This window comes from Oncorhynchus masou, chromosome 6 (assembly GCF_036934945.1).
Source record: "Oncorhynchus masou masou isolate Uvic2021 chromosome 6, UVic_Omas_1.1, whole genome shotgun sequence".
Classification (NCBI taxonomy): domain Eukaryota; kingdom Metazoa; phylum Chordata; class Actinopteri; order Salmoniformes; family Salmonidae; genus Oncorhynchus; species Oncorhynchus masou.
The window spans coordinates 12008304-12020464 of NC_088217.1; the positions used below are offsets into that span (position 1 = coordinate 12008304).

The following is a 12161-nucleotide window of genomic DNA, read 5'->3' on the forward strand; positions in this document are numbered from 1 at the left end:
ATCGCCCGCAGCAAGAGCAACATCATTGATATATACAGAAAAAAGAGTCGGCCCGAGAATTGAAACCTGTGGCACCCCCATAGAGACTGCCAGAGGACCGGACAGCATGCCCTCTGATTTGACACACTGAACTCTGTCTGCAAAGTAATTGGTGAACCAGGCAAGGCAGTCATCCGAAAAACCGAGGCTACTGAGTCTGCCGATAAGAATATGGTGATTGACAGAGTCGAAAGCCTTGGCAAGGTCGATGAAGACGGCTGCACAGTACTGTCTTTTATCGATGGCGGTTATGATGTCGTTTAGTACCTTGAGTGTGGCTGAGGTGCACCCGTGACCGGCTCGGAAACCAGATTGCATAGCGTAGAAGGTGCGGTGGGATTCGAGATGGTCAGTGACCTGTTTGTTGACTTGGCTTTCGAAGACCTTAGATAGGCAAGGCAGAATGGATATAGGTCTGTAACAGTTTGGGTCCAGGATATCTCCCCCTTTGAAGAGGGGGATGACTGCGGCAGCTTTCCAATCCTTGGGGATCTCAGACGATATGAAAGAGAGGTTGAACAGGCTGGTAATAGGGGTTGCGACAATGGCGGCGGATAGTTTCAGAAATAGAGGGTCCAGATTGTCAAGCCCAGCTGATTTATACGGGTCCAGGTTTTGCAGCTCTTTCAGAACATCTGCTATCTGGATTTGGGTAAAGGAGAACCTGGAGAGGCTTGGGCGAGGAGCTGCGGGGGGAACCGGAGCTGTTGGTCGAGGTTGAAGTAGCCAGGCGGAAGGCATGGCCAGCCGTTGAGAAATGCTTGTTGAAGTTTTCAATAATCATGGATTTGTCGGTGGTGACCGTGTTCCCTAGCCTCAGTGCAGTGGGCAGCTGGGAGGAGGTGCTCTTGTTCTCCATGGACTTCACAGTGTCCCAGAACTTTTTGGAGTTGGAGCTACAGGATGCAAACTTCTGCCTGAAGAAGCTGGCCTTAGCTTTCCTGACTGACTGTGTGTATTGGTTCCGGACTTCCCTGAACAGTTGCATATCGCGGGGACTGTTCGATGCTATTGCAGTCCGCCACAGGATGTTTTTGTGCTGGTTGAGGGCAGTCAGGTCTGGAGTGAACCAAGGGCTGTATCTGTTCTTAGTTCTGCATTTTTTGAACGGAGCATGCTTATCTAAAATGGTGAGGAAGTTACTCTTAAAGAATGACCAGGCATCCTCAACTGACGGGATGAGGTCAATATCCTTCCAGGCCTCATCACAGAAGTGTTTTAGGGAGCGTTTGACAGTGATGAGGGGTGGTCGTTTGACTGCGGCACCGTAGCGGATACAGGCAATGAGGCAGTGGTCGCTGAGATCCTGATTGAAGACAGCGGAGGTGTATTTGGAGGGCCAGTTGGTCAGGATGACGTCTATGAGGGTGCCCTTGCATACTAAGCCATGAAAGGGATCACTAGCCATGAACTTTGCAACAAGAGCCACTGGAGTAAAGCAACACAGCACAGCAGTAATGATGTGGAGTGGCAACAAATAATGTAGGTCTATTTACAGTACATGCTCATGGATGTTGTGATTTCATAATGTGTTAACCTACCCTATTCCTTTAATCATAATGTAGTCCAATATAACTGTGTTTGTGTCCCACAGGGTGACAACGGAGAGAAGGGACCTGAGGGTGCTTCTGGCAAAGACGGTTCAAGAGTGAGTGACCATCATCATCATCATCATCATCATCACTATATCCCCCAGCCTTGTAATGTCAACCACTCTACCATTTAATATCCAAGACATTTATAACATCAACCACTCTAGCATTTAATATCCAAGACATTTATAACATCAACCACTCTACCATTTAATATCCAAGACATTTATAACGTCAACCACTCTACCATTTAATATCCAAGACATTTATAACGTCAACCACTCTACCATTTAATATCCAAGACATTTATAACGTCAACCACTCTACCATTTAATATCCAAGACATTTATAACGTCAACCACTCTACCATTTAATATCCAACACATTGAAGATGTCAACACTCTACTGTTTAACATTCAACATATTTAAATATTAGTTCAGCAATCATGTACACACTCACATGTCAAATTGCTCATGGACATTAACAGCAGAAGGAGAGCTGTACACATGTTAAATTGTTCATGGACATTAACAGCAGAAGGAGAGCTGTACACATGTTAAATTGTTCATGGACATTAACAGCAGAAGGAGAGCTGTACACATGTTAAATTGTTCATGGACATTAACAGCAGAAGGAGAGCTGTAAACATGTTAAATTGTTCATGGACAGTAACAGCAGAAGGAGAGCTGTACACATGTTAAATTGTTCATGGACATTGACAGCAGAAGGAGAGCTGTACACATGTTAAATTGTTCATGGACATTAACAGCAGAAGGAGAGCTGTAAACATGTTAAATTGTTCATGGACATTAACAGCAGAAGGAGAGCTGTACACATGTTAAATTGTTCATGGACATTAACAGCAGAAGGAGAGCTGTACACATGTTAAATTGTTCATGGACATTAACAGCAGAAGGAGAGCTGTACACATGTTAAATTGTTCATGGACATTAACAGCAGAAGGAGAGCTGTACACATGTTAAATTGTTCATGGACATTAACAGCAGAAGGAGAGCTGTACACATGTTAAATTGTTCATGGACATTAACAGCAGAAGGAGAGCTGTACACATGTTAAATTGTTCATGGACATTGACAGCAGAAGGAGAGCTGTACACATGTTAAATTGTTCATGGACATTAACAGCAGAAGGAGAGCTGTAAACATGTTAAATTGTTCATGGACATTAACAGCAGAAGGAGAGCTGTAAACATGTTAAATTGTTCATGGACATTAACAGCAGAAGGAGAGCTGTACACATGTTAAATTGTTCATGGACATTAACAGCAGAAGGAGAGCTGTAAACATGTTAAATTGTTCATGGACATTAACAGCAGAAGGAGAGCTGTACACATGTTAAATTGTTCATGGACATTAACAGCAGAAGGAGAGCTGTACACATGTTAAATTGTTCATGGACATTAACAGCAGAAGGAGAGCTGTAAACATGTTAAATTGTTCATGGACATTAACAGCAGAAGGAGAGCTGTACACATGTTAAATTGTTCATGGACATTAACAGCAGAAGGAGAGCTGTAAACATGTTAAATTGTTCATGGACATTAACAGCAGAAGGAGAGCTGTACACATGTTAAATTGTTCATGGACATTGACAGCAGAAGGAGAGCTGTACACATGTTAAATTGCTCATGGACATTAACAGCAGAAGGAGAGCTCTACACATGTTAAATTGTTCATGGACATTGACAGCAGAAGGAGAGCTGTAAACATGTTAAATTGCTCATGGACATTAACAGCAGAAGGAGAGCTGTAAACATGTTAAATTGTTCATGGACATTAACAGCAGAAGGAGAGCTGTACACATGTTAAATTGTTCATGGACATTGACAGCAGAAGGAGAGCTGTACACATGTTAAATTGCTCATGGACATTAACAGCAGAAGGAGAGCTGTACACATGTTAAATTGTTCATGGACATTGACAGCAGAAGGAGAGCTGTACACATGTTAAATTGTTCATGGACATTAACAGCAGAAGGAGAGCTGTACACATGTTAAATTGCTCATGGACATTAACAGCAGAAGGAGAGCTGTAAACATGTTAAATTGTTCATGGACATTAACAGCAGAAGGAGAGCTGTACACATGTTAAATTGTTCATGGACATTGACAGCAGAAGGAGAGCTGTACACATGTTAAATTGTTCATGGACATTAACAGCAGAAGGAGAGCTGTACACATGTTAAATTGTTCATGGACATTAACATCAGAAGGAGAGCTGTACACATGTTAAATTGCTCATGGACATTAACAGCAGAAGGAGAGCTGTACTGAACCTTCTCATTGTTACTCTTTTATTCCCTCTCTTTCTCTATATGGTCTAGGGTTTGACTGGTCCAATTGGTCCTCCTGGCCCAGCTGGTCCCAATGGAGAGAAGGTGTGTGTTTATATTTTAACTTGTATACTAGTTAATTGGTTAATTGATTAAATAAGTGTTTGTATTAGATACATCTGAAAAATACACATACAGCCAGTTCACCTGTAACGAGGTTACTGTATCCCCTAGGTATTATAAAACGGTGATATTTGTATGATGTATGATTGACCTCTGTGACTGAACTCTGACCTCTGTGTTTCCTCCTATAGGGTGAATCTGGTCCCTCTGGACCTTCCGGTGCTGCTGGTGCCCGAGGTGCTCCTGTAAGTACCACAGACACACACACACCACACCTGTCAACACACACATACACACATACAAGTTAGGAGAAGATTGTACTTACATAAGAAATGTTTTCCCTATGTATTCCCTTTTCCTGAATTACCTGACTAGGGCTTACTGCCATCAGATTACTGCCATCTGATTACTGCCATCAGATTACTGCCATCAGATTACTGCCTTCTGATTACTGCCATCAGATTACTGCCATCAGATTACTGCCATCAGATTACTGCCTTCTGATTACTGCCATCAGATTACTACCATCAGATTACTGCCATCTGATTACTGCCATCAGATTACTGCCATCAGATTACTGCCTTCTGATTACTGCCATCAGATTACTGCCATCAGATTACTGCCTTCTGATTACTGCCATCAGATTACTGCCTTCTGATTACTGCCATCAGATTACTACCATCAGATTACTGCCATCAGATTACTGCCATCAGATAACTGCCATCAGATTACTGCCATCAGATTACTGCCTTCTGATTACTGCCATCAGATTACTACCATCAGATTACTGCCATCAGATTACTGCCATCAGATAACTGCCATCAGATTACTGCCATCAGATTACTGCCATCAGATTACTGCCTTCTGATTACTGCCATCAGATTACTACCATCAGATTACTACCATCAGATTACTGCCATCAGATTACTGCCATCAGATAACTGCCTTCAGATTACTGCCTTCTGATTACTGCCTTCTGATTACTGCCATCTCTAGGCTACTGTATTGATCCAGAGGCGAGAATTACTTTCACTCGCAGTGCTGTTTCCTTTAATGCTCTCCACCTCTCACAATCAACAATGAAGTGAACACAGAATTTGATACAGTACATGATGCTTGTTTGAACAAGGAAATGTCAAGGGAAGTCATTGATGCTCAATTTGACCTCTCTGTCCTCTTCTCTCCTAACAGGGTGACAGGGGTGAGACTGGACCTCCTGGGCCTGCTGGCTTCGCTGGGCCTCCTGTAAGTACCACCCCAAGGACTGTACTGTCCGTGCACTTTCTCTCGCTATCAGTGCTACCGTCAACAGCCCGGGACCAACTCCAGCTGCTTGTTGTATGTTGAAGCAAACAGCTCTCTGAGCAGTCTTTTTTCCCCGTGTCCCACCCCCAGGGATCTGATGGTCAGCCCGGAGTCAAGGGAGAGCAGGGAGAGGGTGGACAGAAGGGAGATGCTGGTGCCCCTGGACCCCAGGGACCCTCCGGAGCTCCTGGACCTTCCGTATGTTTCAATAACTCACTTTGTCCTGAAATAACAAAAAATATAGAGAGAGAGAGAGTAGTTATTTTGTTAACGAAATATTCAAATGGAGTTACTTGCTTCACATTTCTTCATAAAACTGACTATCAATTTCGTTCATTTCAGGGACCTACTGGCGTTTCTGGACCTAAAGGTGCTCGCGGTGCTCAGGGACCCTCTGTAAGTACACATCTCACATCTCATACATATGTCATTCACATCTCATACACATCTCACATCTCATACACATCTCACATCTCATACACATCTCACATTTCATACACATCTCACATCTCATACACATCTCATATCTCATACACATCTCATACACATCTCACATTTCATACACATCTCATACACATCTCACATCTCATACACATCTCACATCTCATACACATCTCACATTTCATACACATCTCATACACATCTCACATCTCATACACATCTCACATCTCATGCACATCTCACATCTCATACACATCTCATACACATCTCACATCGCATACACATCTCACATTTCATACACATCTCACATTTCATACACATCTCATACACATCTCATACACATCTCACATCTCATACACATCTCACATCTCATGCACATCTCACATCTCATACACATCTCATACACATCTCATACACATCTCACATCTCATGCACATCTCACATCTCATACACATCTCACATCTCATGCACATCTCACATTTCATACACATCTCATACACATCTCATATCTCAAACACATCTCATATCTCATACACATCTCATATTGTATATTTAATTTCTGCTCTATTTCCAATGTTTCCATTTTCATCAACAATCTTTCTCTATCTCTCTCTCTATCTCTATCTCTCTCTCTACAGGGTGCCACTGGTTTCCCTGGAGCTGCCGGCAGAGTCGGGCCCCCTGGTCCCAATGTAAGTACAACCACCTGTCAGCAATACAACTCAAACACTCACATCTTCTGTCACCCTACCTGAGCATCGAAGAATAAATCCTACTGATTCCTTACACGGTTCATTTAGTAAAAAGTGTTGGATTTGACTGGAATAGTAAAGGAATTAGGTTAATGTGGGTGTAACAGTGTTGGTTATTAACATTTTCCAAAATGAATTAGCTATTTTATGTAATTCCAGGTTTTTCCAATAGTTTTCTGATATATTTCAGTACAAGCAGGTGTAATGCTTTTGATTTTATGACTTTTATGGTCATTCGGAAGGTGACATTGGTACAGAGCTTTGATCTATAACCAGACGGGCACAGAATCATTCATCAGCACTATAGTGTGTTTCAGTCTGAATGGTCGTGACCTGCTCTTGTCTGTCTATAGAACGTTTCGGTCTGAATGGTTGTGACCTGCTCTTGTCTGTCTATGGGCAGTTTCAGTCTGAATGGTTGTGACCTGCTCTTGTCTGTCTATAGAACGTTTCGGTCTGAATGGTTGTGACCTGCTCTTGTCTGTCTATAGAACGTTTCGGTCTGAATGGTTGTGACCTGCTCTTGTCTGTCTATGGGCAGTTTCAGTCTGAATGGTTGTGACCTGCTCTTGTCTGTCTATAGAACGTTTCGGTCTGAATGGTTGTGACCTGCTCTTGTCTGTCTATAGAACGTTTCGGTCTGAATGGTTGTGACCTGCTCTTGTCTGTCTATAGAACGTTTCGGTCTGAATGGTTGTGACCTGCTCTTGTCTGTCTATGGGCAGTTTCAGTCTGAATGGTTGTGACCTGCTCTTGTCTGTCTATAGAACGTTTTCGGTCTGAATGGTTGTGACCTGCTCTTGTCTGTCTATAGAACGCTTCGGTCTGAATGGTTGTGACCTGCTCTTGTCTGTCTATGGGCAGTTTCAGTCTGAATGGTTGTGACCTGCTCTTGTCTGTCTATAGAACGTTTCGGTCTGAATGGTCGTGACCTGCTCTTGTCTGTCTATGGGCAGTTTCGGTCTGAATGGTTGTGACCTGCTCTTGTCTGTCTATGGGCAGTTTCAGTCTGAATGGTCGTGACCTGCTCTTGTCTGTCTATAGAACGTTTCGGTCTGAATGGTTGTGACCTGCTCTTGTCTGTCTATGGGCAGTTTCAGTCTGAATGGTCGTGACCTGCTCTTGTCTGTCTATAGAACGTTTCGGTCTGAATGGTTGTGACCTGCTCTTGTCTGTCTATAGAACGTTTCGGTCTGAATGGTTGTGACCTGCTCTTGTCTGTCTATGGGCAGTTTCAGTCTGAATGGTCGTGACCTGCTCTTGTCTGTCTATAGAACGTTTCGGTCTGAATGGTTGTGACCTGCTCTTGTCTGTCTATAGAACGTTTCGGTCTGAATGGTCGTGACCTGCTCTTGTCTGTCTATGGGCAGTTTCAGTCTGAATGGTCGTGACCTGCTCTTGTCTGTCTATAGAACGTTTCGGTCTGAATGGTCGTGACCTGCTCTTGTCTGTCTATAGAACGTTTCGGTCTGAATGGTTGTGACCTGCTCTTGTCTGTCTATAGAACGTTTCGGTCTGAATGGTTGTGACCTGCTCTTGTCTGTCTATGGGCAGTTTCGGTCTGAATGGTTGTGACCTGCTCTTGTCTGTCTATAGAACGTTTCGGTCTGAATGGTCGTGACCTGCTCTTGTCTGTCTATAGAACATTTCAGTCTGAATGGTTGTGACCTGCTCTTGTCTGTCTATAGAACGTTTCGGTCTGAATGGTTGTTATTCTACAGAGTATTGACCTGCTCCTGTCTCTCTCTGTCTCCTCTCTGTCTGTCTTTTATTTCGTTTTTTTTAATGATTGGTTGATTGGTTATTGTTTGGTTGATTGGTTGATTGATGTTTCATTGATTGAGTGTTGATTGGTTGATTGATTTACAGATTTATGGATTGGTTGATCAATGTATTGATTGATGGGTTGATTTGTTGAATGATTGATTGATGTGTCTCTCTGCAGGGTAACCCGGGTGCTGCTGGGCCCTCTGGCCCTGCTGGTAAAGATGGCCCTAAGGGTGTGCGTGGAGACGGTGGACCCCCAGGCAGACAGGGAGACGCTGGGCTGCGTGGAGCCGCTGGATCCCCTGGAGAGAAGGGAGATGCTGGAGAGGATGGTCCCTCTGTAAGTTCACCTGTTTATCACTACAGTACCGTCCTCCGAGCACCAACCCGGGGCATAGTGGATGGCTTGATAACTCCCATTCAGCCCAGCACCCCACTAAGCAAAAGGGGGTGATACAAGCTGAATTATCTGTCCCCAGTAAGTTCACCTTTCATCAAACCCATCCTCAACTGAAGGTCCCGCGGGCTTTATGCATTATTCAACATTTTAAAAGTGATTTAGTCCACTGAACTCCCACAGATTGGGATGTTACAGACAAAGCCCCCACACAGCCTCATCACTCCAGTTAACACTGAAATACATCTGACATTTTGCAGCTATAAAACCAGACTGGCTTTATTTCCCAAAAAGTCTCTCTTGTTTACTTCCAACACACAGGCATAGACATTAGTCCAGGGAATGAAAGAAAGGCCCATTATAACGGAAAACAACACTACTCCCACATCCCCGTCATAACACATAGCTGTAAGTGTGTGTTCATCACTGACCCAATAACCAGACTAACCACACTGCTGTCTGCCGGGACCTTAATAGCACCTGTAGGCTTCCCCTGGACAGAGACATGATGGCAGAGAGGCCAAGGCTTTTACTTTGCACTTACACACCCTACAATTATCCCTTGAGGAACACTGAACTGACAGCTGAGAGTTACTCAGATTAGATAGGCAAGCACAGAGAACAGACATAAGACGCAATGTTCCTCTCTGGTCTGAATCACATAAGTGGAGGAGAGTAGGATGCAGTGCACACAAAATATTTTTTCTTGCTTTTCAGTAAAAAAAAATGTTGATCTTTTTTTGTTGAGATTCTGGATAATAACATGCTGTCCCCCTCTTCCTCCTCTCCTCCTCACTTCCTGTCTTCCTCCTCTCCTCCTCTCCTCACTTCCTCCTCACTTTCTGTCTTCTTCCTCTCCTCACTTCTTCCTCACTTCCTGTCTTCCTCCTCTCCTCACTTCCTCCTCACTTCCTGTCTTCCTCCTCACTTTCTGTCTTCTTCCTCTCCTCCTCACTTCCAATTTTCCTCCTCACTTCCTGTCTTCCTCCTCACTTCATCCTCTCCTCCTCACTTCATCCTCTCCTCCTCACTTCATCCTCTCCTCCTCACTTTCTCCTGTCCTCCTCTCTTCCTCCTCTTCATCCTCTCCGCCTCTCTTCCTCCTCTGTTCCGCCTCTTCCTCTCTTCCTCTCTTCCTCCTCTTCCTTCTCATTTCCTCTCTTCCTCCTCTCCTTCTCTCTTCCTCCTCTCCTCCTCACTTCCTCATCTCCTTCTTCCTCTCCTCCTCTCTTCCTCCTCTCCCGTCTTCCTCCTCTCCTCCCGTCTTCCTCCTCTCATCCTCTCTTCCTCCTCCCAGGGTCCCGATGGTCCTTCAGGCCCTTCAGGTCTGGCTGGACAGCGTGGTATTGTTGGTCTTCCAGGACAACGTGGAGAGAGAGGTTTCCCTGGCCTGCCAGGACCCTCTGTAAGTCACATTCTATTAGATTACAGTTAGAATACATTTACACATTGATGAATTAATAAGTTATTGATTAATTATTATACAGTAGACTATGGGTTGCTAAAGGCGACTTGACACCCATTTATTAATTCATTACAAAAAACTATTTTACAGTCAATTGCCTTGTACCCACCCCACCCAATTTCAAATAAGAATGGATAGATGGATATTCACAGAAAATGATCAGTGAAAATATGACTATTGATTAGATGAGTGTCAACCCCTACCGGTGGTCCTCCAACTAGCCTGTGTCCATCTCCCCAGGGTGAGCCTGGTAAACAAGGATCTCCTGGTGGAAGCGGAGACCGTGGGCCCCCTGGCCCTGTGGGGCCCCCTGGACTGACTGGGCCCGCAGGAGAGCCCGGTAGAGAGGTCAGTGTCTGTCCCATAACATGGGTTGTGTATGAAATGGCATCCTAGTTCTTCTATAGTGCACTACTTTGGAACAGGGTCCACATAGGGCTCTGGTCAAATGTTGTGCACTATATAGGGAATAGTGTGCCATTCAATGCAGCACAGTGTCCCCAATATGGCCTCTCATTGTCAACTCTATAACTGCAGTACAGTACGTTAACTCACTGTCATGATTAAGTGAATCACTAATTATGCTTTTGATACTTCTGATATTAAACCATGTGTGATTGTCTCTCAGGGCAACGCTGGTTCCGATGGACCCCCTGGTAGAGATGGAGCCACTGGAATCAAGGGTGACCGTGGTAACACCGGTCCTGCTGGCGCTCCTGGCTCCCCAGGAGCTAATGGTTCCCCCGGCCCTGTCGGCCCCACCGGCAAGCAGGGAGACAGGGGAGAGGCTGTGAGTATACACCCTATAACACCCCTCGACATCCCCGTAGAACCCCTGTTTACACCCCGTAGAACCCCTATAACACCCCTCAACATCCCCATGGAACCCCTGTTTACACCCCGTAGAACCTCTATAACACCCCTCAACATCCCCATGGAACCCCTGTTTACACCCCGTAGAACCTCTATAATACCCATCAACATCCCCATGGAACCCCTGTTTACACCCCGTAGAACCTCTATAACACCCCTCAACATCCCCATGGAACCCCAATAACACCCCTCAACATCCCCATGGAACCCCTCTTTACACGCCGTAGAACCTCTATAATACCCATCAACATCCCCATGGAACCCCTATAACACCCCTCAACATCCCCATGGAACCCCTGTTTACACCCCGTAGAACCTCTATAATACCCCTCAACATCCCCATGGAACCCCTATAACACCCCTCAACATCCCCATGGAACCCCTGTTTACACCCCGTAGAACCCCTATAACACCCCTCAACATCCCCATGGAACCCCTGTTTACACCCCGTAGAACCTCTATAATACCCATCAACATCCCCATGGAACCCCTATAACACCCCTCAACATCCCCATGGAACCCCTGTTTACACCCCGTAGAACCCCTATAACACCCCTCAACATCCCCATGGAACCCCTGTTTACACCCCGTAGAACCCCTATAACACCCCTCAACATCCCCATGGAACCCCTGTTTACACCCCGTAGAACCTCTATAATACCCATCAACATCCCCATGGAACCCCTATAACACCCCTCAACATCCCCATGGAACCCCTGTTTACACCCCGTAGAACCCCTATAACACCCCTCAACATCCCCATGGAACCCCTGTTTACACCCCGTAGAACCCCTATAACACCCCTCAACATCCCCATGGAACCCCTGTTTACACCCCGTAGAACCCCTATAACACCCCTCAACATCCCCATGGAACCCCTATAACACCCCTCAACATCCCCATGGAACCCCTATAACACCCCTCAACATCCCCATGGAACCCCTGTTTACACCCCGTAGAACCTCTATAATACCCATCAACATCCCCATGGAACCCCTATAACACCCCCTCAACATCCCCATGGAACCCCTGTTTACACCCCGTACAACCCCTATAACACCCCTCAACATCCCCATGGAACCCCTGTTTACACCCCGTAGAACCCCTATAACAC

The 12161-nt window shown here is 45.1% G+C and overlaps 1 protein-coding gene across 2 annotated transcripts in view; it reads left to right on the forward strand.

The window, feature by feature from the left end:
- Window positions 1-12161, forward strand: part of LOC135541354 (collagen alpha-1(II) chain) — an 86082-nt gene that overhangs the window by 63805 nt on the left and 10116 nt on the right. For both annotated transcript variants that reach the window (XM_064967540.1, XM_064967541.1), the window contains 11 exons: window positions 1634-1687; window positions 3976-4029; window positions 4239-4292; window positions 5239-5292; window positions 5443-5550; window positions 5695-5748; window positions 6432-6485; window positions 8491-8652; window positions 10007-10114; window positions 10415-10522; window positions 10803-10964. In XM_064967540.1, the coding sequence (XP_064823612.1) occupies window positions 1634-1687; window positions 3976-4029; window positions 4239-4292; window positions 5239-5292; window positions 5443-5550; window positions 5695-5748; window positions 6432-6485; window positions 8491-8652; window positions 10007-10114; window positions 10415-10522; window positions 10803-10964 (972 nt within the window). The remainder of the gene's footprint in view (window positions 1-1633; window positions 1688-3975; window positions 4030-4238; window positions 4293-5238; window positions 5293-5442; window positions 5551-5694; window positions 5749-6431; window positions 6486-8490; window positions 8653-10006; window positions 10115-10414; window positions 10523-10802; window positions 10965-12161) is intronic.